This window comes from Lepidochelys olivacea (assembly GCF_965140295.1).
Source record: "Lepidochelys olivacea isolate rLepOli2 genome assembly, chromosome: 9".
Lineage (NCBI taxonomy): Eukaryota > Metazoa > Chordata > Testudines > Cheloniidae > Lepidochelys > Lepidochelys olivacea.
In genome coordinates this window covers 97,027,892-97,055,785 of record NC_140419.1, presented here as the reverse complement: position 1 = coordinate 97,055,785, position 27,894 = coordinate 97,027,892, and the positions used below count along the sequence as shown (strand labels likewise).

Here is a 27,894-nt window from a genome sequence, read left to right as displayed (position 1 = left end):
TCTGAATGAAAGAAAAATATGTGCTGATTCTCCTCACGCAGTCGGACTTCTTTAGGATGTCCTATACTTTAAAGTGCTGAGATGCAAACGGACAAGGAAATCTTAGTAGAGAAATCCTCTAATCAAGCCTGATATTTCTTGGCTCAAGCAGTCGTACATCTTAAATACAGCTTGACAATGGAGGAATCTGCGTTTACATAAGGTGCTTAGTGGTACCAGTGTCATTAAGCTTCTTGATGGCTACAAAGCACACCTTCAAGCTGGCTAACTCAATGAACTACAGCGAAAATCATTGTAAAGAGATGCAGCCAGCATATCCTCACTGCCTGCTGCTTTCAGAGAACCCTATAACGGTCAAAATTGATTTTTTTAAGAGCAGGCAAGGTCAGAAACCCGTAAGACCATCCAATGCTAAGCAACCTTTAGAAACTTTAGCTTACAATTCTCTGCTGATTCTATAATCCTGGAGCAATCTCCCTACGGACAAGTGGGGAGGGTTTTTTTGCCTTTCTGTTGATCTGCAAAGTAGTGCATCAGCCTATGAGTAGATAACCTCGACTTGCTCTGCAGTTAACTCATGAACAGTTAACAGATGAACTCAAAAGTTTTTTCCACATTCAGTCACGTATTCATGTATTAATATGGGGTATGTCAGATTTCTTAAACAAACAGGATTCTCTGTGAAGCTCCCATGAAGGTAACTCCTTTATATTACCTCTCCAGAGAGAAAATCTCTATCTAAATGCATAAGAAAGGCAATCTCCAAAGGGGTAACTGAGCAGGGATTTTATTACTACTTTCTGAGCCTGACTCTCTTAGTTGGTGGTGCCGGGGTTCCAATTCTGACCATCCAATTGAGGTATCTTCTCAGTCACCCAAGAAGATCTTCTGAACTCTTGTGAAACTCTGAGGTCCTGAAAGAGACACAAGTGCCACACACCACACGGCACTGCACCATGCATTCCTTCTGCAGAAAGGGGCTTCCTCGTTTACATATATAGGTGAAATAATGTTTGACTCTCCTGCTACTCAGGTATCTGATGTGAAAGAGATTGGCTTCAAGAAGCCACAGGCAGTTTTTAGCTGCATCTGTCTTTTAAATATTATCTTACGGCACTTCATTTCACTGTAACTTGACAGATATGGATGTATATTACATAGTATTTATGCATTTTTATAAATATATATATATACATACACACACACAAAGCACATATTGTACATAAGAATGGCCACACTGGTTCAGACGAAAGGTCCACCTAGCCCAGTATCTGGTTTTCTGACAGTGGCCAATGCCAGGTGCCCCAGAGGGAATGAACAGAATAGGTAATCATCAAATGATCCATCTCCCGTTGCTCACTCCCAGCTATCCTCCATGAATTTCTCATTCTTTTTTTGAACCCTGTTATAGACTTGGCTTTCACGATATCCTCTGGCAAAGAGTTCCACAGGTTGACTGTATGTGGGCATAATACCCATTGAACGAACATCTAACAGACATGGCAGAAACTACATTTATTTTTCACCTTTGATCTTCTCCATCATGCTCTGGACTATGGTCTCCGCACCAGCCTCTGCAGGGGCTATGCTAAAGCTCCTCCTGTCACTGGTTTTCCCCCACAGCTATTAGGCTTATTTAAAAACAACCTACCACAAAACTCACTCTCCATCCCGCCTCCAAGATGTGACAACTGGGACCAGGTAAAGGCAGGGATTGAAAACTACATCCTTGGTGGCACGAAGAGGCCATACAGCCAACTTAACATCCAAATGAAGAGGCCATACAGCCAACTTAACATCCAAACAGTTCATCCTGCATAAATTTAATTCCTGGGTGACATACCACCACCATCCCCAGCCGCCCCTTCCTCACCCCCAGGTACTCTAAGTTGCAACAGAGAATGAACTGGTTCCCAGCTGGATCCAGGATCCACAATGGGAAAAGCTACTTTTCCCCCCACTGTGACCGGTCTTGAACCTAGTACAATTTGTTTGGACCAGAGACTGTGGGCAGATATGCACAACCCTGGACCAGTGGCAGTTTACAGATGGATATTAAAATGAGCTTTTGGGGCTAGAAATGAGTGCTATTTCCCTTGGGAGAGTTAGGATTCCTGGCTTTAACAGTACAAAGTATTTGATCCTAATCCTGGAAGGCTATCAGATAGTAGAACTTAAATTGTGACATCCAGATTTATATAAACCCCATTTTGAAAAATGGGCATGCTCAAATCCTGGCTAAGCCAATGCAGAGCAGATAATATTTACTTTGATAAGGAGCCAAAAGGTCCAATGAATGAGATACCTTGCTAGGAACAGTGTCAGGACATGGCAAAGCATGTTAAAAGCTGCTGTTTCCTGGAACTAAAGCCTCTCTGGAACTGTTGCCAGCTTGCACTCACCGTTCCTGCACCCATGATGAAACTGGGGAGCTAAGAAGAGGGATGACTTAACTAATTGTCTCCTGGCTTTTACAGTTTGCACCGGTAGGATATGCAATCTAAGTTAATTAAGGTTTTCTGGTGAGTATTTCCCATGTGTAGGTCCCCCTCCCCAAATACACATGAATCCGAGAGGTATTTCACATGGACATCTATCAATGTTAATATGTCTCTTCCCCATTACACACTCCCAACCAAGACCCAAGGTCTCAGCCTAGGTTCCCTTCCAGCGCCAAAGAGCTGCATGCCTGTTGTTCACCTTTAGAGCCTTTTCCCCCATGCTCCTCTCCATGCACATCCTTTTCCTGCAGCATGACCTCCACTCTACCATACTTTCTTACTCCTCCAAGCTTCTAAACATACACATAAACAAGCATACGTCTGAATCACTGCTAACGTAGCCCAATGTTTATACAAGATCAGAGCACTAGACTTGCCGACTCATGATTTTGTCATGAGTCTCAGGATAGTGAGTTGGGTTTTTTTCCCTTAAAGCCCCAGCTCCTGCAGTTAGGTGATTACATGAGAATCTCAGCTTCTGTTTAATACGTAAGTTTATAGACTTCGTAGTTGCAGAGAAAAGTCTTAAAACATGAACCCTAAAGCTCAAAATTCAAATAAACAGAACCCAACATTTATTATTTTTAAAAATCTCATTGTTAAGCCAATCTCATGATGTTTGATTGCTTGGAGCTGGAAATACAGATATTGATATATACTAATATTTAAAAGCTGAATGTGTTATGGGGAATTGGAGAGTGGTACATAGGGAGGAGCATTCTTGGAAGTGGGGATAGAAGTGAAATAGGAAAGATGTTCACTCATAGACTTTAAGGCCAGAAGGGACCATCGTGATCACGTTGTCTGACCTCATACATATCACAGGCCAAAGAACTTTCCCCACCCACTCCTGTAATAGTCCCATAGGTCATTCATCACAATGGAGCTATGTGACCCGAAGATCAACCCAATGCCAGAAGGCAAGGGGCTCACTGGTATCTGGTAGTGAGTTTCAGGTGGTCTGACAAGTTCAGTGCATCCCATTTCACTTATGTCACAATCTTTATCTACTAGGTGCCTTGGGAGGTATCATCGGAAAACCAACATACACTGATCATTAATACTCTTCTGTGGTGTATATACGGTAAACACTCAAAGGACTGCACGAATGTGAATAAAATATGGGACTAAAATGTGTTTGAACCAGACAAATGTAGGCAGTACGTAAACAGGTTTTTTTCCCAGACAAAGGAAAGGTCGACGCCTCCATCCAGGCGCAATCACAGACAACTGGCACTCACAGTCATTAGCATATTGGAGGCTGCAGGGACAGGTCAAATTGCATTGTAGAAACTACCAGCAGGGAAGAAACTATCATGGAACTTTATCCATCAGAATCCCTGACACCTTTCCTCACAGCAGGAGCAATGGACTATAAAAGAGAGCGGCAAAGAACCTCAAGTTATGTTTCACCTAAGATGACAAAGGAACACATAGACTTTGTGGGGGATCTTGACCAAAGGCATGGTCAGCTATCTTGCTGGAAGGAAGTGTGGTAAGAATCTTTCCTTGAACCAAGACTGTAGTTTTATTAATCTTAGGCATTAGAACGTGTTTTTCACTATTATTTGCTTGTAACCAATTCTGACTTTATCCCTTACACTTGAACTCACTTAAAATCCTCTCTTTTTTTATAATAACCATGTTTTATTTTTAATCTAAACCCACCGAGTGCTGTGTTTGAATTGAACTGACTTAACTCCAGTTAAAGCAAGAAACTGCAGTGTTTTTGTCTCTTTAAAGGAGCAATGGGCCTTATTACATTTCTAAATGTTCCAGGAGAGGCCTGAACATTTCAGGGCAGATGGTTTTAGGAATATTTGGGATTGGGGGTGTGTTGGGGTCACTTGGCTAATAGTAACCAAGGCTGGTACAGATGCACGTATGGCTGTGATGTAACAAGCAGGCTTCTAGAGTCAGAATTGCTATACCAGGGCTGTTTACCACACAAACAAGCTGGGGAGGCAATATCTTTTATCAGACCATCTTCTGGTGGCGAGCTTACACACAGCTCTTCTTCAGGCCTAATTCTCATCTGCCACTTCCACTAGTGTCAAAAGGAGCTGAGGCCATAAACCAGGCCACTTACTTAGGTGTTTAAATGGGGATTTAGGTGTCTAACTTTAGAAGCTATGTTTGAAAAATCTTATTTTAAATTTTAACTCACTGGATGATTTTATTTTTATTGTGTGTGTTACAATAGAGCCCAGAGGCCACAACAACGGCGGGGTACCCATTTTATGTAAACACCATGTTTTAATCACCAATAACATTTTCAATAAAAACATTTTGGAAACCCATTTTCTTCTTTACACATATTCAAAATTCAGAGAGAGCACCTTTTCAAATAGGTAAAAAGCATCTTCCGTTACTACATGGATTACAAACAGATCTGGGCAAATACTGCAATATATTTCCTATGAATATTCATTTGAGTTTTAAAATGAATTTACCTTGAATGTGTTCATGCCCGTTTTTGTGTTCAGTTTCTGAAACCGCTCTAGCAAATGATTTTACTGGCAGGAAAGTTCACTGAAAATTGTTTCAAAACGATGTTTCTGTTCTCTGATGAAAAGAGTCTGAAGTCTTAGAATCAACGTTCTGAAAGCATGAATATGTGCATCAGAAAACCGATTGATTCATCCCATCAGAGAACAGAAACATGCTGTATCTCATATATAGGTCTAATAATAACTAGCCAACGGCACTCAAACTTTTAATGACAAAGGATCACAGCTAATTCTTTACTGTTTACATTGTTTGAGAAATGATTGGTAGAAATCATACAAGTACTCATAATCAGAACAAGAGGTGAAATTTGTTGAATAAGTTACTCATTATAAAATTATTTGTCTGGCTCTGCTGGCAAATACACAGTAGGAAAAAGATCTTCCTTTCTCATATGTCTGGATGCCAAGTATGTAACAGCTAAATATTAAAGAAATACCTTTTGTCCCTGTTCATCACCTATTAGAAGAAAGCTGTCTTTGGCACAAAACTTACCAGTAGCATGAAAGAATTTTCTTGTACATTTTCTTCTATTCAGCACTGATTGAACATTGAGCATATGTATTTTATTATACATGCTACTTAAAACTTCATTTTAAATTCTTTTACTGAATAATTTTCTTTCATGCCTAGAACTGTGGATACAGAAACAAAACATATCACCATATTTATGCTGATTTATTCCCAATCCTCAAGTGTCTTGATAATTAACATCACTGTATTTTGTAACCATGCATTACACAAAATCTTTTTCTAAACATGTAGCTGTAAAAAATTGTTAGTGCTTGTCACTTTAGAACTAGAAATTAGTTCTAGGCATTGCAGTATGTTAATACTGAAGGTTCATACCTTTAAAATGAATACAACAAGTACGTGACGCTAACACATACTAATAATGTTTGAGAGACACCAATTATATTAAGATCAATATCCATCATCGCTCTGGAATAAGAAATCAATTGTACTCACATAATGAAGACCTTTTACATACAAAACAGAATCTTCAGCCATCCACTCAAATAATTTTAGCTTATTTCAGTTGCTAATCAGTCACAGTGGCATGACTAAATTTACAGAAAAGTTAAAAATGTAGAGTTAATTTTAGTGTCACGATATTTGGCATCGTCTACGTAGAACAGAAAGAACATATTTCTGGTGACATGAAAGCCAGATTTAGAAGAGAGATTGACAATAGCCATGAATTTGGCTCATCCTATTAGCGATTTTTTCAACATGATTGAAAATTTAAGAGCGCTATTGGGTGAAATCACAGACTCTTTCCCCATTCATATTATTCATGGCCTTCTCTAACTCTGCAGCCCCATCTATGTAAGAAGCAAAGCACAATGCTGGAGATCCAAAACTGGATGGCTTTAGTGGAAAAATCATTTTTCGAAATGCCCAAATTCCCTGAAACTACTGATTTGCATATCAGTGGATACATCCTCCTGGGGTATGGTAGATAGATTAATTTCCATGCAGTTTAGTGACTATGCATCTGTAATAGACTAGTAATGTTCCCCTGTAATCAGTTATTGATCTGGCTGAAATGGAGTGGGTTTTGCTGACTCACAGGCCCAGCTGGCTTCTTACTTACGCCGTGTGGCTAGAAGGGAGGTGGCGGGAGGGGTCAGAGAGAACGAGGGTTTGGGACAGACAGGATCCTGAAGGAAGGAACCTTAGGAATAGCCAAGCCTGGAGAAAAGATTTGAACTGGGGTCATGTAACCACAAGGGATGACAAGCCAGAGAAGAAGGGTTAAGCTGGTGTCCTATGTAGTGATATTTAGGGACTGGCTTTAAACCAGGCCCCAGCAGGGGTGGCTTTTTTCCTATTTATTATTGTTCTGTTCAGCTTTTTATATTGCACCCAACCCCATTCAACTACAATAGTTAGGTACTTTGGTACAATTGTACACTATTGATGATGGAAGGCAATTGAAGCTATTCTGATTTACCCCAAGTGAGGATGTGGCTCCTTGTGTTAAATTCTCCTTTAGACATGCTGGTACAAATCCAGAGAGTGGCCACTGGATTTTGATACTGCTGGGAGAGTTGAATTTGGCCCCTTTTGCGTTACTCTTCACAATTGTATAAATCTACACTAGTAAGTCTTTATAGAAATAAGTGACTATTGTGTAATGTGACCATATCAAGTCTGAAAGACATCTGCTACCTCAGGTCTTGTTGCAATGTATAAATAGGTTCTCTGTATACTTCAGTTTCCCCTCACTATATAAATATGCCAGTCTTATTTAATGCATCTGAAAAACCAGACAGACAGAATTAGCCTATGGCCATGAGTGTGTATCCAATGGTGCTTCAGAAAAGGCAGCAGTGTTACTACAGAGGATGCACTGTTATCTGGTTTGTAGCAGGAGTTCAAGCAATGCTCTCTTATGACATCAAGAGGACAGAAACTAAGTGCTGGATATACCTTTCAACATGTTGAGGTTCACCCCTCACTTTTGTCTCCCCAGCTCTTGTTAATTTGTCCTCATTCCTAACATTTCAGAAGAAAGGGGATGGTGGAATGAGGAAAATGAATGGGACATGGTAATACCAGGGTTCAAGGAATGACAGAGCTGGGTCACTCTGGTGAGGGAGTGGCACAATGTGTTTAAATAAACAGTCAAGGTGAAAATCTTAAAGGACACAAAATGTACTATAGAATCTCTATGGATAGAAAATCCATGACTGAATAATAAGGGTACAGCAAGAGGAACATACTACCAACCACCTGACCAGGATGGAGACAGCGGTTGTGAAATGCTGAGGTTAAAGAGGCTATAAAACCAGAAAATGCAATAGTAATGAGTTATTTCAACTATCCTCATCTTGTCTGGGTAAATGTCACCTCAGGCTTGATGCAGAGATAAGAGTCCTAGATGCCACTAATGATTGCTAGCCCTGGAACCCACAAAGGGAGAGGCAATTCTAGATTTAGTCCTATGTGGTGCTCAGGACCTGGTCCAGGAGGCAGCTACAGTTAAACCACTCAGTATTAGTGTTTTTAAATTTAGCATCCTTATAAGGGGGAAAATATCAAAACCCACCACCACAACATTTAACTTTAAAAAGGGGAACTACACAAGAATGACAACTCTAGCTGGACAGAAACTAAAAACCAGCCACGAGGGTAAAGTGCTTGCAAGCACTTGGAGATTACTTAAAAACATCATAGTAGGGGCTCAGACTAAATGTATACCCCAAATCAAAAAAAGGCAGTAGAAGGACCAAACGAGTGCCACAATTGCTAAACAGCCGAGTAGCAGAGGCTGTTAAAGGCAAAAAGGCATCCTTTAAAATTTGGAAGTGAAATCCTAATGAGAAAAATAAAGAGCACAAAATCTGGCAAGTAAATCGTTAAAGAATAATAAGGCCGGGCAAGAAAGAATTTGGGAAACAACTTGCAAAAAACACGAGGTAACAGTAACTTATTTTTAAGTGAATCAGAAGCAGGAAGTCTGCCAAGCAGGCGGTCACTAGATGACACAGATGTTAACGGAGCACTCAAGGAAAACAAGGCCATTGCAGAGAAGCTAGGTGAATTCTTTGCATCAGTCTCCACTGCAGAGGATGTGGGGGAGATACCTGCACCAGAGCTGTTCTTTTTAGGTGACAAATCTGAAGTACAATCATAAAATGATGTGTCAATAGAACAAATTGAAAATATAAACAGTAATAAGTCACCAGCACCAGACAGTATTCACCCAAGAGTTCTGAAGGAACTCAAATATGTAACCTATCACGGATACTAGGTGTCTGGAAGGTAGCTAATGTACCCGGATTTGTTTAAAAGGGCTTCAGAGGATATCTGGGCAGTTACAGGCTGGTGAGCCTAACTTCAGTATCAGGCAAATTATTAGAAACTATAGCAAAGAACAGAATGATCAGACATGGATAAACACGAGTTTTGGGGAAGACACAACACAGTTTTTGTAAAGGGAAGTTATGCCTCATCAATCTATTAGAATTTTTTGAGAGACTCAACAAGCATGTGGATAAGGGTGATCCAGTTAATATAGTGTACTCGGATTTTCAGAAAGTCTTTGACAAGGTTTCTTACCAAAGGCTCTTAAGGAAACTAACTAACTATGGGATAAGAGGGAAGGTCCTCTCATGGATCAGTTGCTGTCTGAAAGATAGGAAATAGAGGGTAGAAATAAAGGGTCGTTTTCACAATGGGGAGAGGTAACCAACAGGGTCTCCCAATGATCTGTACTGGGACAAGTGTTGTTCAACATATTCATAAATTATCTGAGAAAGGAGATGAACAGTAAAGTGGCAAAGTTTGCAAATGATATAAAATTATTCAAGACAGTTAAGTCCAAAGCAGACTGTGAGGAGTTACAGAAAGAACTTGCAAAACTGGGTGACTGGACAATAAAATGGCCGATTACATTCAACGTTGAGAAGTGCAAAGTAATGCACACTGGGGAAAAATAATCCCCACTGTACATCTACAATGATGGGTTCTAAATTAGCTGTTACCACAAAAGAAAGTCACCATGGATAGTTCTCTGAAAACTTCAGCTCAGCAGCAGTCAAAAAGTCTAACAGAATGCTAGGACCTATTAAGAAAGGGATAAAAAATAAAACAGAAAACACCATAATGCCACTATGTAATTCCATGGTGTGCCCATACCTGGAATATTATGTCCCATTCTGGTTGCCTCATCTCATAAAGAGTATAGTGGAACTGGAAAAGTTTCAGAGAAAGCCAACAAAGATGATCAAGGGTATGGAACAGCTGCCATATGGGGAGAGACTAAAAAGATTATGATTGTTTAGCTTAAAGAGATGAGTAAGAAGGGAAATAACAGAAGTCTGTAACACCATGACTAGTGTGGAGAAAGTCAATACAGAAGAGTTATTTAAGGTTTCTCACCATACAAAAACCAAGGGTCACCTGATTAAATTAACGGGCAGCATGTTTAACACAAACTAACCTGTGGAACCTGTTGAGATGGGATGTTGTGATGCCAAATTTATAACTGGATTCAAAAAAGAACTGGATACGTTCATGGAGGATAGGTCCATTGGTGGCTATTAGACAAGAGACAGGGGTGCAATCCCATTCCCAGGTGACCCTAAACCTCTGACTTACAGAAGTAGGAAGTGGAAGACAGGAGTGAATCGTTCCATAATTGTTGTGTTCTGTACACTCCCCTTGAGGCTTTAGTTTGGAAACAGGACACCGGGCAAGATGGACCATGATCTGACCCTGTATAGCAGCTCTTGTGTTCTTAACAATCAGTGCTTTTCAGAATTTCATACTTCTAGCAGAAAGAATCAAAGAAACACCCCCTTTCTCTCAAGGAATAAATGCCCTGTCCTCTTTGCTTGAATTGCAAGCACATCCTTCTTGAGGCCCACCTTATCCCATGGTGTGCACCCATAGCATATTAACGCTTGTGCTTGTCATGTGGGAAAAGAGCTGGGTCCAAGCAAACCTTGTAAAATCCATTTTGCTCCTTGCTGCTAAAAATGTGGGTCTTTTCCTTAATACAGAACAAAGACCTGTACACAGAGTAAGTCAAACTCTGTAGCCATGTGATTTAACATTAGGTAAAAGAGTGCATTTAAAGCAGCTTGCACACTGAATTTTCCCAACACACGTCAATTATAGCAACAATTGCATTAAATAACCATTTGCTAATGCACTAAAACATTGTTCATTTTCTCAGTTTGGGTCTGATCCTGACCCTACTTAAGTCAACATCAAAACTACAGTACTACTGGGCTTGGGTTACGTTAGGACTTGCATGTACAAGGTCCTTTTCAAAAAAGGAAAATGTAGCAGTATTACAAGTTAACTACCTTAGTAATATGAGACAATACAGGAGCATTGATCCAAGTTACCATGTACCTTGGATCCAATAGAGTCACCATGCATTGAACCCAAAATATGCTAAATTGCAGAATTACTGCAAAATAAACTTGTTACCAACTCAGGTTTTGAAGAGTCTACTGGTATAAGAAGAAAACATGATACAAAGCCATGCAAAGAATGAGAGGAGAATTTGGGTGTGGGGGGAGAGAAATAAAGATTCAAGACTGATTTTGAACCTAGCAGTATACTGTAGTCCAACCAAGAATATTTCAAAGGCACTCAGGTTCCTTGCCTACCACATAATGCATTCATCCAATTAGGCACTTGTTCATTTGCTTCATATTTAGTAAGTATTTAAGCAGGTGAACATATCATAGATTCAAAGGCCAGGAGGGAACACTGTGTCAGTCTAGTCTGACCTATTGCATAACACAGGTCAGAAAACTTCCCCAAAATAATTCCTAGAGCAGATCATTTAAGAAAAACATCCAATCCAGATTTGAAACTTGTCAGTGATGAAGAATCCACCATGGCCCTTGGTAAATTATTCCACTGGTTAAGTACCTTCACTGTCAAAAATATATGTCTTATTTCTAGTCTAAGAGACCACAGAAATGGGCTATTTGCAAAGAGGTGGCAGGTTAAAGATGGGGAGTATCTAACAAGCATTAGATGGTGTCCAAATGAACGAAGAGATTGTTTTTAATTAAAAAGTGATCAACATGAGGTCTCTCTCTTGTTAACACCCTATCCATGGTTTTTCAGGTAACAGGGTGTATACTAGGGCAGGAGAGGCTTGCCTTTACCATCCATTGGCCACATTCCAGCTTTTGTTGCCTCATGTGCGAGGACTGGCCAGAATCCCATTAGGAAGATCAGTCCCTGCTCCCTCCCAATGCCACTATAATTGAGGTGAGGGCAAGGTCATGACTCCTCCCTTTCTCAACAGAAGACCATGGCTAGACGTGGAGAGGTCAACATTCTGTACTCATTGCAATGTGGAAGACCTGTTGCTTTGATATATCAGAGTCTTCTGGAGAAATTACTGCTGATTCAGCCAGAATAAATCTCAGAAGCTCCATTAGTAACGTGACCTCTCCAGTGCTTGTGAGGGTGTGCAAAGCGGAATCTAGCTCTATGTCAGGAATGTATGATGCATACTGAACGCACCTCTATTAGGTGATAACATGCCACTATTAATTTCAAATGGAAAACATCTTGCAATAACATGGTCTAGCACATAATTTGAATCCTTCCCATGCTATCACACATTGCTTAGAACACAAACAAGACTCTGCCATACCTGTCTGTCTTGGGCTTCTCTTGGATGTCCTTTTTGTTGTTAAATCCCATTAGTTTTCCTGCTCTAGGTATTGTTTGTTAGAGTGATTCTTTTGGTTGACCCCTTCTCTGTGTTCCTTGAGCTGACCAGTAATTGTACCCCTGCCACGGCAGGTACTCTGGCTTCATTGTTAACTCATCCCAGATATTTTCATCTTCTCTGTTCTAGATAGCTTGAAAAGTTAAATAGTTGAATTCTCTGATGAATCTCATAATTTGTTATAATTTCAATACAGATGTCTGAAAGCCTTTGAAAGGAAATGCCTTAGGAACATACACGGTATTAAATGCAATGAATTTATAACAAATTGGAGTGTCAGAGAGTCAACAATTCCTTATCTCCCAAGTTATCCCAGCACAGAACCTCATGGTGAGCTCTCAACACAAAGGGTGATATTTACTAGAGCTGTCGATTAATTGCAGTTAACTCACGTGATTAACTCAAAAAATTAATCATGATTAATTGCACTGTTAAACAATAGAATACCAATTGAAATTTATTAAATATTTTTGGCTGTTTTTCTACATTTTCAAATATATCAATTTCAATTGCAACACAGAATACAAAGTGTACAGTGCTCACTTTATATTATTTTTGGTTACTAATATTTGCACAGTAAAAATGATAAACAAAAGAAATAGCATTTTTTAATTCTGTAATGCAATCTCTAACATGAAAGTGCAACTTACAAATGTAATGTTTTTGGTAACATAACTGCACTCAAAAACAAAACAATGTAAAACTTTAGAGCCTACACGTCCACTCAGTCCTTCTTGTTCAGCCAATTGCTAAGAGAAACAAGTTTGTTTACATTTATGGGATATAATGTTGCCCACTTCTTAATTACAGTATCACCTGAAAGTGAGAACAGGCTTTCGCCTGGCAATAGCAGTTGTCGCAAGGTATTTATGTACCAGATGTACAAAAGAGTCACATGCCTCTTCATGCTTCAGCCATCGTTCCAGAGGACATGATACCATGCTGATGACACTTGTTAAAAAAATAAATGTGTTAATTAAATTTGTGACTGAACTCCTTGGGGGAGAATTGTATGTCCCCTGCTCTGTTTTACCCCCATTCTGCCATATATTTCACGTTACAGCCGTCTTGGATGATGACCCAGCACATGTTGTTCATTTTAAGAACACTTTCACTTCAAATCTGACAAAATACAAAGAAGGTACTGATGTGTAATTTCTAAACATAGCTATAGCACTCCACCCAAGATTTAAGAATCTGAAGTGCTTTCCAAAATCTGAGAAGGACGAGGTGTGGAGCATGCTTTCAGAAGTCTTAAAAGAGCAACACTCTGATGCAGAAACTACAGATCCTGAACCACCAAAAAAGAAAATCAACCTTCTACTGGTGGTATCTGACTCAGATAATGAAAATGAACATGCGTCAGTCCGCACTGCTTTGGATTGTTATCGAGCAGAAACTGTCATCAGCATAGACGCGTGTCCTCTGGAATGGTGGCTGAAGCATCAAGGGACCTATGAATCTTTAGCACATCTGACATGTAAATATCTCGCGACGCCGGCTACAACAGTGCCATGAGAATGCCTGTTCTCACTTTCAGGGGACATTGTAAACAAGAAGCATGCAGCATTATTCCCTGCAAATGTAAACAAACTTGTTTGACTGAGCAATTGGCTGAACAAGAAATAGGACCGATTGGACTTGTAGGCTCTAAAGTTTTACATTGTTTTATTTCTGAATGAAGTTATTTTTTTGTTCCGAATTCTACATTTGTAAGTTCAACCTTCACATGATAAAGAGATTGCACTAGAGTACCTCTATTAGGTGAACTGAAAAATACTATTTCTTTTGTTTTTTATAGTGCAAATATTTGTAATAAAAAATAAATATAAAGTGAGTACTCTACACTTTGTATTCTGTGTTGTAATTGAAATCAATATATTTGAAAATGTAGAAAACATCCAAAAATATTTAAATAAATGGTATTCTGTAACTGTTTAACAGCGCAGTAATCACAGTAATTTTTTTAATCGCTTGACAGCCCTAATATTTACATATCAACAGTAAAGACACTATTGCTAATCAAGGGCTGTGTAATGATGATATCGGGCCATGTCGCTGAATAAGATACTAAGAAGAATGTTTGTTATTAATAAGAGCTTCCTCTCTGTTTTTAGCAGCTAAAACCAAAGACTGACACTTTCCCAGGGGGATTATAGAATGAAGGAGCAACGAACCTGAGAACTTTCCTCTGTTGAAAGGGTGCTGTTTGCAGACCAAGCCATTTTTAAAATGAGATCAGTGAGCGTGCTGTCAATGTGAATCATTTGTTCAAAACATTCTACTTCAGAAGTGCTAAGCGTAAGGCCGTGGCTCTGCAATGAATATTTATTCCAAGACAACACCACACAGCAATGAAGGGCATAGAAGTTAAAAGAATTGTTTCAGTGAGAATACAGAGTGAAGAGGCATATGTAAACAGCCATTATGTGGCGATAGCAGGGGCTGGTGAATTAAAATGTACTCTCTTTTAAGGAAGACCTAAGACTGCTCCTTGTACCATTACAACTTTGCTGGCTAGGATGCCTACGAGTGTGAATTTACCCAATACATTATACATACAGAAGCATCTTTACATTGTTCCACTAGGAAAATTCAGAGTTTGTTCAATAGCCCACATAGTTTTCCATTTGCTACATGCAGCTGCGAGGGGCGGGGGGATGGGGGAAGGCTGGAGTTAGAACACTGTCACTAAGGCTCCTCAACTTTTCATGTACCATTTTCAATAGAATGGAGTCTTTTTTTTGTTTAATACTGTTATTATTATTATTATTATTATTATTAAACCAACAAGGTCTCCTAGGTAAAGCTAGTCTGTGTGAGCTGTGAAACCTTGACTTATGATAAAGGGTGAGTGACTTTTCGAGTGGTTAGGAAACCCTTTTGCATCAAAGAAAAAGAACCTCTGGAAGTCAAAAATGTTAAGAATGCCCTTCAAAGGGGATGCTGAATTCAGGAAGACTCAATCAAAGGTCATGCTCTGTAGTAAATATAACCTACATTTCCTGAGAGATGTTTGTTCAGGGATTGGAGGGGAGCAAGTATTGTTTCAGTCAATCAGCACTGGATAGCAAAGGGTTAGTTCCCTTTATCTGCTCCACTGGAGAGCTAGTTGTTAGTCAAAGCAGGTTGGAGGAAGCATTATTACTGATGTTGTTTCATGAGAGAGCATGCGAGAAATTCCGTCATGGGAATATTCTACCAAAGATACTTTATTCTTTATATTTCTTGCCTTTACTTCTTTTAGCCTTATTCATTTCACAGATTTAAGCCTGAGGAATATTCATTAAAAAGGTACATTTTCTCAATGCTGAAAGTAACCTGAGTGTGAGAGAGATTTTTCCAGTTGGAAACCTGCTTTTAAGGTGCTTTATGGGCCACATCTCAGCTGCTGTAAATCAGCATAGCTCCATTCTGGGCCAATACCACTGCACAAAGCCGATTGTTAGAGAGCGATATGGGACAGAGCTGTCAGCTGGCAGGAGTTAGCCAAGTAAATATGGTCCATCCTGTTAACAGGGGCAGGAGTGACAGTTGTGGGAGAAACACCCATCTCGGAGCCTCTGAAAAGCTGAGCAAATGCAATTCCCAGGTGACCCTGAAGAGCCTCGCTGTGATGTGGTATGCGTGTGTGGATTCAGGCATTGAATTGATTCACAACATCTTAAATGGCTTTCCTCCCACTGTCCCCATCATGCTTGCTGTTGGGAATATTTTATAGCTTCATAGACTTCAAGGCCAGAAGGGACCATCATGATCATCTAGTCTGACCTCCGGCATATCACAGGCCACAGAAACTCACCCATCCATTCCTGTAACAGGCCTAACACCTCTGGCTGAGTAACTGAAGTCCTGAAGTGAAGTGAAAACTCTTATGCTAGTGATATACTTACAAGCAGGTTATTCCCTAATTCATCCCCACCCCCATGTTAAAAATGGCTGGTTTCTAGATGGGGGCTGCAAGCTATCAAAGATTTAGTTAGATATTTTACACCTTAAAACGTATTTTTCAGGGAGGTAGACAAGTAGGCAAAGGGAAAGGGGCAGTGGAGAACAGCATTGTATAGCATAGCTATGTAATTTCTTCCTGATGAGCTGTTAACATCTTACAACACCTAATAAGAAGAACGGTGGAGTGGTTAAGGCATTAATTTGGGAGACATGGATTCAATTCCCCCCTCTACCATAGCCTGGGCAAGTGACTTGGTCCTTCTGTGCCTCCTTCCCATCTGTAACACTCCACCCCTTACATACTATACAGGGATAGGTCCTAGGGTAATGGGGGCCATGTAAGTACCTAAAATAGAGTAAGAGGAAGAAAGGGGCTCAGGGAAATTCTGATCTCATTGATAGGTCAGTAGAGTTACTCTGGATTTGCACTGGAATCAGAGCCTGGCCCTGGTTGTTTTCATAGACCACATTCAGTTACAAGCTCATTGAACCCATGCCTTCCCTTCTGAATCCCATGGGAGTATTCCTCTGTTTAAAGTTAATCACGTGCTTAAGAACCTTGATTGCTCGGAGCAGGAGTGCTCGGCACCTGGCAAGACTGAGCCGCTGGTGCTGTTCTTGGCTTGTGGTTTTCTTTTCTTTTTAAATACTCAATATAAATATGAATGAAACATCTTCACACATACGCCAACCTCTGAGACATAAGGTTAGAGACTGTGATTTAATCAGTTGTGCCCTTTTGTGTCCGGAAAAAGTAATCAGCTCTAGCTTTCTCTACTTTGGCTTTTTGGTCTCTGCCACCACTTTTAGATCATACGCTATCTATTCAAGGTACTTATAGAGGCTCATCAGTGTAGTATCTGAACACAGCACAGTTTTGATGCACTTATCCTCAAAACACCCTGGTGAGGAAGAGCAGTGCTATTATCCCCATTGTACAGATGGGGAACTGAGGCACAGAGAGGCTAAATCAGTGGTTCTCAAACTTTTGTACTGGTGACCCCTTTCACATAGCGAGCCTCTGAATGTGACCCCCCTTGTAAATTAAAAACACTTTTTAATATATTTAACACCATTATAAATGCTGGAGGCAAAGCGGGGTTTAGGGTGGAGGCTGACAGTGCATAACCCCCCATGTAATAACCTCATGACCCCCTGAGGGGTTCCGACCCCCAGTTTGAGAACCCCTGGGCTAAGGGACTTGCCCAAGGTCACACAGAAAGTCTGTGGCAGAGCACAGATGTGAAATAGGGTCTCTCAGCTCTTAGGCTAATGTCCTAATCACTGGACCATCCTTCCTCATTAAATATGTCCCCACAGCCACAAACGACCATGTAGGGTTTGGACCTTCAATGACATTAAATTGGGCACAGTTCAGCCCAGAATCTACACTGCTTTTTCCCAGGCAGTGGGAAATCGGGCTGTGAAAAACGAACAAAACAGAAACACCCATGTTGGCTAGAACTTCCCCTACCCTAGGAAGAGGGGAGGGGGAAATGTAGATGTGGAGCCAAAGAAGTGAGTGACACTGGATGGGTGGGGCTCCTTGCAGGAATTAAAGCAACACTTCATGGCCTGGTCCCCTAACACAGGTAATGGGGGTGATACTGCCTGCCCGCCCACGGGTTGAATCACTTCTCCAGTGCAGACAGCTTAGCTGCTGCAACAAGGAATCAGTTCCATCTGCCTGTGAGAGCTTTGGTGAACCTGGCCCACTGTTTTTTTCATTCATTCCTTTTAAAAGTAGAAGTCATTCTGGAAGATTATGAGTCGTAATTATTTACGAGAAAGGGGTTGGAACCAAATCCCCAGCTCTGAATACCCTTGAATTCGGTATCCAAACTTCATAGCTGGGAATTATACAATGGGATAAATTGAACCCTACATCCAAACATCTTTGGGGTGAGATCAGGACCCAATCCATATTTTGCAGTTTGGGCCCATCTCTATTATTCACCAGAGGGACCACAGAGACTTATTGAGGAGCTGTTTCTATTAGTGTAAAATGTGTACTTGCTAGTTTAAAGACCTCAAGCTTTCCACAATCTCAAACACATCTTGAGAAATAAATTCTTCCGCCCTCTCTCCTTATTCTCCACTAATTTACACAGGTATTAATATAATTAAACCACAGAACTGGATTCATAGGACTGATTTTTTGAGAAGAAAGTTGGCACCTTTAATTACACACCCACCAGTACTATCAATAGTCACACAGTGCTGTGAACGTTGAAAGGGACATTCAGTGTGACCAACTGAAGACACAGGCGTTGCCTTTGGTGACAAAATGGGGACAAAACAGACCATCTGTCTGACAATTTGTCCAGATGTCCTACCTTTCTCCTCCCCCTTGGGAGAAGCAGTGGTTGTGGTGTCAGTCATTCTATTTCTAGGCACAAAGGAACCCAGCCAGTATCAAGGGCAAGCATGGATGCTAATATGCAACAAGCATCTTCTTAACACTTTCTATCTAATCAGGTTTCCTGTTGGCTGATGAGAGCTGCCATACCTCATTATGAGCTGCTATCACAGATTTTTTGTTTCGGTCCAGACTTTGCCATGCTTGTTTGCTTTTTCATGTAAAAAGGTTATGTATGCCCTGAGGAAGGCTGAATGTTACAAAAAAAAAAAAAAAAAATCACATGAAAACAGAACTTTGGGCAAGAGGCCAAACTCTTGGATTATAGGACTGTGACTAACCAATGGTGGGTTTTTTTTTAAAAAACTCTCTCATAGCCTCTGTACTAACACAACTCAAATTAGTTTCCCAGAAGCAGACTTCTCTTTATGTGACCATGTTTTGTAAAGATAGCAGCAGCTTATGTTTAAACTATTTAAGAGAACAAATAGTTGCAAAATGTACCTCAGATGGCCTTTCCAATGCTAGTAGCATATTCCTGGCTTGACTGAAGCTACAAAATTGCTCTGTATTTTGCTATTGCTTGAATGTAGCATAGAAGAATGCACAAAAACCCAGGGGCCAGCACTCAGAGATAATGTTGACTCCTCTTGATTTGTGCCCTCCTAGAGATCCATGACATTGTAAACTATGAGAAGGAATCCAGAAAAACAAAGTTAAAAGGCTGCAGAACAAAACTGGCTTTTCTCCTTTTACCTACTCCATAGGCCCTTGGGACATCAAGGAAGGAACCTTAGATCCAGAGTCCAGACAGACAGGCATTGTTGTGCTCAAGATGGGCCTGAATCACACCTTGGGATCTGCAGTCTTTAAATCAAGAGTTGAGGACTTCTGTGACTCATCCAGAGGTTTTGGGCCTATAGCAGGAGTGGGTGGGTGAGGTCCTGTGGCCTGCAACGTGCAGGAGATCAGATTAGATCTTCGTGATGGTCCCTTCTGGCCTTAAAATCTATGAGTCTTATCTTTTATAGAACTATTCCTAACAAGCTGCAACATAAAATAAGTCACAGGTGGGCTGTCAAGGGAAGCTTCCTCGCAGTCTTTACGTTAAAAAAAACAACAACCATTGTGAGGGGAGCCGTTGCCAACAAACAGCCGCATGGGAATGACTTAGACAATATCATGCCAAAAGGATTAGCGTCTCCTATGCCTATCTGCAGACAGTTGTGATCCACTGTTCTTCTCAAGTCAGCACTCCTTTATTATGCTGATGCAGGTTAACGTTTAAAGAAACCAACATGGTTCATAAATCAAATGGGGTTTAATATTTCCTACAAAGAGGCAGGGGCTTGTCAAAACTATCCTGAAAGGTTCTGCAATTCTTTTTCTCCTAAAGAGAGGTCTAAGTGAAGCATTGATTCAGAATGGCTGGAAGACATAAGGGGAAAGAGGCAGGTATACAGGTAACTCTGTGGACTTATGATAGGGTGTTTGTATCCTTATGCCATCAGGGGGAGAAAAAGGCTATTGAGTTTCCTTGGGAATAGGAAAATAGCTCTCCTACCTTGAAGGGTGCATAGGAGCTGTTAGTTTTGGACAGAGACACTAACAGTTAGGCCTCAACAGAGAAACAGCTCTTTAAAGACAGCATTTGGGTTATGGGAAGGAAATTGGTTTCAGTGAGTGGCGTGCTATGCCTGGATTCATCTGGTGATAATTGGCAAAGATCATTGCCAAAACTGCCTTATGGGAATTCAGGGTACATTGGATGAGTGAAACAGTTGATGTAGTGTCAGCAGGGAGCCAGGTATGTTCATTACCAGTCCAACCCTTCTGCATCACATGCCTGGCACTGTGAACCCCATTGGGACCACCCGCAGCTGGTAAGCAAACTAGCTCCAGTCCCAAACAATAAGGTCAATATTCTAAGGCATAAATTAGTTAACTAATTTCAAATACTGGTATGAGAAGGAGGTGCAAAGTGGGGAGAGGGAACTGAGAGAGGCATTTATGATTTTCTAGACAATCCTGTGGCAATATTAAAACAAAAATGGAAGTATATTTTTATATCCTTCCCAGAGTCTTTCAAATCCGTGCAGTGTTTCATACGTAACCCACAGGCTGACATTCAAGTTGGAGAGATTTTTCAGTAGTGACTTAGTTAATTCTGTATTGCGATTTCTCTTGAAAGACAATATTATTGTACTGTAGAACTTAATATCTCTACTCTGTACAGCCTCTTCCATTAACAACTCAATTACATTTTCCAGTGCCTTTAAGAAAATCTATATTCTTTATAACTCAGTATGAGTAATTCTTTATTTTTAGACAGCCTGAAAGCAGATCTGACATGTTACCTGCTGGACCTGTGTTACTGGGCTAATGTTTGCTTCAGATGCTCCATTGACTTCCATGATAGTATTCCAAGTTTGAACCAAGAGCAGAACTTCATCACTTTCTGCTCAAGATTCTCCGGCTCTATGCCAAGAAAGCACTGAAGATGGCACAAAGAGCCCAGAGGGGGGTCTAACACTCTTGCCAGCCAATTCACAGACTGAAAAGAGAAAGACGCTCCACCACGGTAGCTCTGGGCTACTCTGGAGGCAGAAGAGGCTAAGAGAAATCTTGAACGTATATTTTTCACTCTGACCCAGGCAATGTCTTTCATAAAAAACACGTAAGCCATGCAACAGTAGAAGTCACCTCCCAAAAGTCCATGGATATGATATCCCTTTGAAATACAGATCCTCTTCAGGGTTGTGGGTTAGCCAATACAGTTGTGCCTTGTCTGATAATTATGAATGCAAAACTCAGGGGGCAGAGGGAATTAAAAAAAGACATTAATCCTTTCATAATGCAACAAAAGATGAAAGGCTTTTCTCTTTTCATACTATAGATTTTCAGGGAGAACAATCTAATGATACCGCATGTTGTGGGAAAGGACTTGCACGGCTGTTATAAGAGAGAAAAAGTATCCCAAACGGTGGAGAATTAGTAACAGCAAAGTTAGCTTTCAGTCAAAAGTAAGGCACAATTTTCACTCTTTGGGTCTTCACTTAGGGCCCGAGGCTGCAAGCTTCTTGTGGCAGATGTGCAGTGACTTAATCTCCACCTACACCAGGCTTCCATAGGGCTCAGCCCCTTTGTAGCAGACAGTAATCAAGGTACACCACCACCATATATACGTTTTCTACTGATCTCTGTCAGTGTAAATTACTGATTTACTCACTGAAAACGTTCACAGCCATGAACCAGTCACTCCGTAGGAACTCAGGTTCTCATTAGAAATTGCACTCAAATGGCCAAATCCTTCCAGTTTCTAAACAAGCAAAACTCTCACTGACGTCAACAGGAGATCTGAGTATGGACAAAGAAGAAACGCACAATGTGCCTCGAAGGAGGAGAATTGAGTTCAGTGTTTCGAAACCTGATTTTTTAAAAGTCACATTCTGAGAGAAATAACCCCTTTCCCCCTCCTCTTACAGCAGGTTTTGCTTCACGTGGTACATTTTTGAATGGCCCACCATGTGATATTAGTAAGGGTACCACTTCTGGTAGAACAGCACTTAGTGACGGAGAGAAGTCTTCTTCTAACACTGGTGCGAGCATTATTCATGCACCACGTGGAAGCAGCCTGCAGCTGAATGAAATATTTGGGTGCTAATAGTAGCAGCTCAACAATTGCAGCAGCAGTGGCCATCATTAAATACAGACTAATACAGGTCAGATTTGACTAAGGGCTCAAACCTATTTGCTTTTACATTGCTAGTGAAACTCAACCAAAACAGGATCCAGCCCTAAGTAGGAGCGACATTATTCATCATGGCAGTTAGTTCCATACACTGAAGCTTATACAAAAAGTGGGAGGCTTACCAGGTGGGATTTGAGGCAGTAATGAAAAACACATACAGAAGAACAAGACAAAAAATGTTAAATATAATGACATCTTTAAAAGATAGCTTCATCTTACATGCTACCGCAACACGTGAAAGAGACAAACTTCTTAATAGTTTTACTTTAATGAACAACAGGTAGATTTGTCCATACCTTTACTTTATCTGAAAAGGAAAATATTCGACTCAGTTTCCTCTAGGCATGCATTTCATTTTCTCAAAATGCAACGGGGCGTGCATTACATACAACGTGTTATCCTGCTTCACTGAACTACAGCTGTTATGAGCATTCCTGCAGCAGTATGCAGAAGCCTTATGGGGTGGAAGGGGCTGGGGACAAGGGGAATCTGGTTCTGAGTGCCGTTAGTTTCAGCAGAGTGCAGCTTCAGAAATGTCCGGGCGAGAAACTGACTCGGGATTGATGCTGTTTCGAGTAGCAAGCAACTTTTGGCAGCCAAAAAAGGGCAGTGTAATGATGAGAGCTGAAATAAACAAACTTTATTTGAGAAAAGCAGCACAATCTTACTTCTTGTCTAGAATACTGTATATGGTTTATATTATACAGTGTCCCATGATAGACCATATCAGACATTAACAGGCAAGCAAAGGGGGACATGAAGCGCATAACGCTTCCTGTGTCAGTTGCACTATATTGACACAGGCTGAAAAACACACAGCACACTAGAGGGACACGTACATTAAAAATAAAAGTAATCATAACAAACAAAACATGGATCCATAGTGCACAAACCTTCCGGCTCTGTGTTCTCTTTGAGGTGCACTTGCTTCAGTGGGCAGCAGAAGATTTCGTGACACTTAGCACGAAAAGGGGACTCTTTTTTCTTTAATTCCGCAGATTGGATGGAATCTTGCCGTAACATAATGTACTCCTGTGTGCCAGGGGGAGCGTCATCCATAACTGTGGTCACCACATAACAAAATGAACTCAAGTTAGAGTTTAACGAAAGAAATCTAGAGACGTATATAAACTATATAACGTGATGTGGGGGAAGGAAAAAGGGGGAGAAACATTGGTCGCGAGGAAAAGAAAATGAAAAGCATTAAAAAAGTTTTGTGGTGGTGATGGAGGAGAGGGGTGGGGATAGTTTACTTTGATAAAACAACACTTCTCATAAACATTTGTCCTTCATCTTGTTTCATGCAATCTTCACCCTAATGAAAAAGTACCATCATAATGAGCTCTTGCAGAAAGTAACACAGTCTATCTATTCCGAATCCCCTACAGTCTCTGGCAGTCCATGCTGTATTCTGCATGCAGATTAAGAAAAAACTAAACGAGAGCATGCCATTGTCTAACCTGCAGATTTTATATTCTGCACTTGAGTTTATAATATCAGTAAGCCACATTGCCAATCTGCAGTGCAGCGCCAACACCTCTTTGGTCCCCACAGTACAACAGAAGAGGTCTCTAACAGGATCAGTAACAACAGGCAATTCCTCACAGCAAGGATGATAATCCAATGAATGGACTATCACCGTCAAATGGATAAAAAAGTTGAAGCACAAAGAGTGCATGTTAATTTTGCTATGGCTTTTCCAGTTGTCCTTTTAAATCAATATTCCTGTTGATACTACAGATGGCATATCTTTGGAATTGTTTTCTCAGATCGAATCATTATATTAAGCAGTAAGTTATGACACACAGAAATAGCTAGCTTTTGAATCATTGACGATGTTACATCGCTAGAGGGTCAAAATGCTATTCTATTAGCTAAAGAAGCCATAGAAATGCTTCTAGAAATCACTCCTCACCTAGAAATGCAATGGTCTTGGGATTTTGGCCTTAAAATGCAGACCTTTTTCAGGAGCAGTGGCTATCTAATTGTTAAGAGAGTTTATCATCCTAGTTAGATATTTGTGACTGTCTAGAGAAGTATAAGACCTCAGCTGAAGATGTGGATTGTAGAACCTCAACCTAATACCTGAAAGAAAAAATCCCAGAGACCAGAAAATTAACAGCATACATGCTATGCTGAACAAACAGTGCAAATACACAAGCAAGACATGAGATCATACACTGTCTGGAGTCTAGACAGACGATCCAAGCAATTCGACTGGCTAATGTGCTTTCATTTTTAATTAGCTCCTTATAGATAGCAAGTGGAATTGCATCACCCACTAAAAACAACCCACTTGCCTTATTGTTGACATCTTAAACCATAAATGAAAGCAAGGACTTTAGTGCTAGTCATTCCTTGGGGATAAGTAACGAGGCTATGGCTAGTGGTCTTGGGTTGCACGATGAGCAATCACCTTCTTTCAAGTGTTCATTAATCCCCAGGAAAGGCCTTGCAGCTAGACTGCTGTTGCTTCATTAGATAAGAGGCAGCATCAGTTACATACACATATAATCCAGAGAAAGTACCACTAAAAGTGATTCATGAACTTATTAGGAAAATATAACTCATCTGAAAAGAGCAGCAGGGTCATTGGAGCGCAGGGTCTGGACTGCTGGATAATTGCTCTCTTAACCATCCTTGTTTTGATTTGGCTTTATTTAAAGGGGTTGTGTGTGCGTGAAAGAGACCAAGTTGACAGCACCGGAGCTGTGGGGCAATTTCTAGAAGTAATCACTGGCGGTGAGGAGCTGGAGGTCCAAGAGGTGTCGAAGGCCAATAGCGCCAGCTGGCTGTTTCTCCGCAGGAAATGCTGCGCAGAAATTGCTATTGCTAGAATTTTGCTACTAGAACAAAAATTTTTGTAAGGTGGCAAGCGACCTGCGTGCAATGCTATTGACGTCAATGGTGCCGTGACCAGATGATGATCACTGTGACATTTACAAAAATAAAAGATACAGCGTGTGGCTGTTGAACGTTATTAGCCAGGAGGGACGTGAGATGCACATGCTACCGTCAAATAGCCAGCCAGCTGATCAGCAGCAAGACATACCCTGCTGTTATATCAGCAGCCTGGGGCAGGAGATGCGGAGTGGGCCTGATCCTGCAAGATGCTGAGCCTCTTTGGAGGGATGCAGAGAGATCTTAGCTTCCAGATAAGATGAAGGAGCTCAACATAGCATATAAGGTGCTTACCATCTTGCAGTATTGGGCCCTACATTTGTACAGAGAGGAAGCAAACTGGCTAGTTACTGCAAATAAGGCAGAGCAACTAGCTATTGGTAGATGGAAGCATTGGCCAGGAGGGAGGCCTGTTGCTGGCAAGGTGACCAAGGTGAGAGGTTTGCTGGCTGCAAGAAAGGAGAATTGGGCAGGAGAACAGCTTACACTGCTTTCAACAAGCGAGCAAGAAGATTTGCCAATGGCAAGGGGAGTGGGTGAGTAGGTACTTTCAATGGGGTAGAGCAGAGGTACTCTGGTAACAAAGCTGGAGAGATGGGGTAGACTTATTCTTCCCCGTGTACTGACCTGGTTACTTGGTTAAGTGTGGGGCTTTTGTTTTAAATGCTCAGGACACTCCCAGAAACACAAAAAACCAAACACCAGCCAATCAGCTTTTAAGATGGATTCCATTAATTTCAAAATTATGATACGCAGAATAGATACCGTATAAGCAGCAGCAGCAGATGCTTCCTCCCCACCCCCATCAGTTTGGTGCATGACCTCTGAGAAGCCCAAACGAAAGGGCCAGTTAATTATCAATGGACATTGCCAGTGGACATATCAATTTAAACCGGGGCTGGGATGCTCTATCTACTAATTCTTACAGAAACACAAAAACAGTTGTCAGAGAATCACTTTTGATCAGTCCAAACTCATCACAGACCTGGGGAACTAAGAATACAGGTATTATCAATCCCCTAGTCTTTCCATTTGTCTTCACCAAAACACATTTATTTTCAGTTAATTTAAATTTAAATAGAGAAATTAAGGTCCAAATCCTCAGCTGGTGGAAATCAGCCTAGGTGCAGTGCAGTCACTGGAAGTAGGTGCATTATGTCAATTTACAAGAAAGGCTCTGGGTCAAAAGATCTAATTGGACTTTGTCATTATGCTTCGCATGGTAGGAATCATTAGATCATTAACATCCGGGGTCAGTCTTAGAAACAAATTTGAATAAAATTTTAATGCTGAATGATGTATGAGTGACAATCAGTGCCATCATTTTGAAAGCATTAGTTAAACCTTTTCTTAACATGATGAATGGCCTAAAGTCAAACATAGAATTTATTATAGAACTAGAAAAACATTACTGTCTCCTATTTCATGATGTAATACACACAAGTCATACAACTTAAGGGAGCCACCGAAAGGAAAGATACAGACTCAAGTAAAGGACCTCAATTACTGCCCAGATGCGCCAATTACTGCGAAATGTTGAACAGCACAGTCTAATGCAAGGAGCTTGCAGAAACTGATCAAATCCACTGTTTGATGAAGGACTAAATATAGAGGAGCACCACCCTACAGTGATTATTCGGTGTGCTTTGTGAAGGATATAAGCACAAACAGAAAATTAGAGGAAAATCTCTCAGCAGCAGAACCTCAAAATAAGTTCACTAACAGGAAAAACCAACTAGAAAATACTAGCTGAACCCATCAGGTCAATCATGGGAGGTGGGAGGAACAAAAACACAAAATATGCCAAAACGCAGTTCAGTGACATTCACAAGCTAAGCAATCTGACACTCCCAACCGTACCTAAACGTGAATGTAACGGATAACTGGGAGTGAACTTAATGCAAACAGCAATACTTGGTACAAAAATAAATCTAGGCACCTTCATTATCACTGAAGCTGCCCTAGTCACTGATGGATTGCCTACTGCATTTGGCACAAACTGAAGCAGCAGCTGCTTGTTGTGTCTTTTGTTCTTTGTGCAATAAAGCGCAATATGAAGAAACCAGTGGCATGGTGGGACCCAAATAACTGCGGTGACTAAATATAGTCAATAAGTGGGCCTAGTTACACATGCACTTGAGTGCACTGGAAGGGTTTTGAAACACAGAAGATGCTAGAGGCTCAGAAACTATTTAAAGCAATACTCCCCAATTCCTATATACTACACTCCTGTACAAATACCTGTCTAGTATTCTTCTACCACTCTGAGCAGAGCACCCAGACGGCATTACTAAATCAAGACCATTTGAACACCTGAAGTGTTCCTACATTGAAAAGCAAAACACAACTGATAAATCTTTAGGCTGGCTGTGCAAAGCATAAAAGGCTACCATTGACTTCATTGGGTATTGGATCAGGCCAAAAGAGGACAAGTGTATAGCACAACATATCCAGAAGAATACTACTACTAGTGTGATTACCTTCCAGAAATTACTAACTCCATCACTCAGAGTCAGGAAGGAGGAAAATATGGGACATGTATTCTCAACAAACGCAATGGGGAAATAAACCTACAACACTGAGCCTATGTAATGTTGTGCATAATGTTGGGATAGTTGACCACACACACACACACACACAGAAAACAACCCTGTACCCCAAGCGAAGGTGGTGAGAGAACTGAAAGTCTTAGTCGTATTTCCAGCAG

At 40.8% G+C, this 27,894-nt stretch overlaps 1 protein-coding gene across 4 annotated transcripts in view; it reads right to left on the bottom strand.

Annotated features, from left to right (window-relative positions):
- FGF13 (fibroblast growth factor 13) overlaps positions 1–27,894 on the bottom strand; it is a 348,716-nt gene that overhangs the window by 138,916 nt on the left and 181,906 nt on the right. For 2 of the 4 annotated variants that reach the window (XM_084639095.1, XM_084639097.1), the window contains exon 2: positions 23,180–23,347. The exons of the other annotated variants lie outside the window; for them this stretch is intronic. In XM_084639095.1, coding sequence (XP_084495221.1) covers positions 23,180–23,347 — 168 coding nt within the window. The remainder of the gene's footprint in view (positions 1–23,179; positions 23,348–27,894) is intronic. 4 annotated transcript variants of the gene reach the window in all.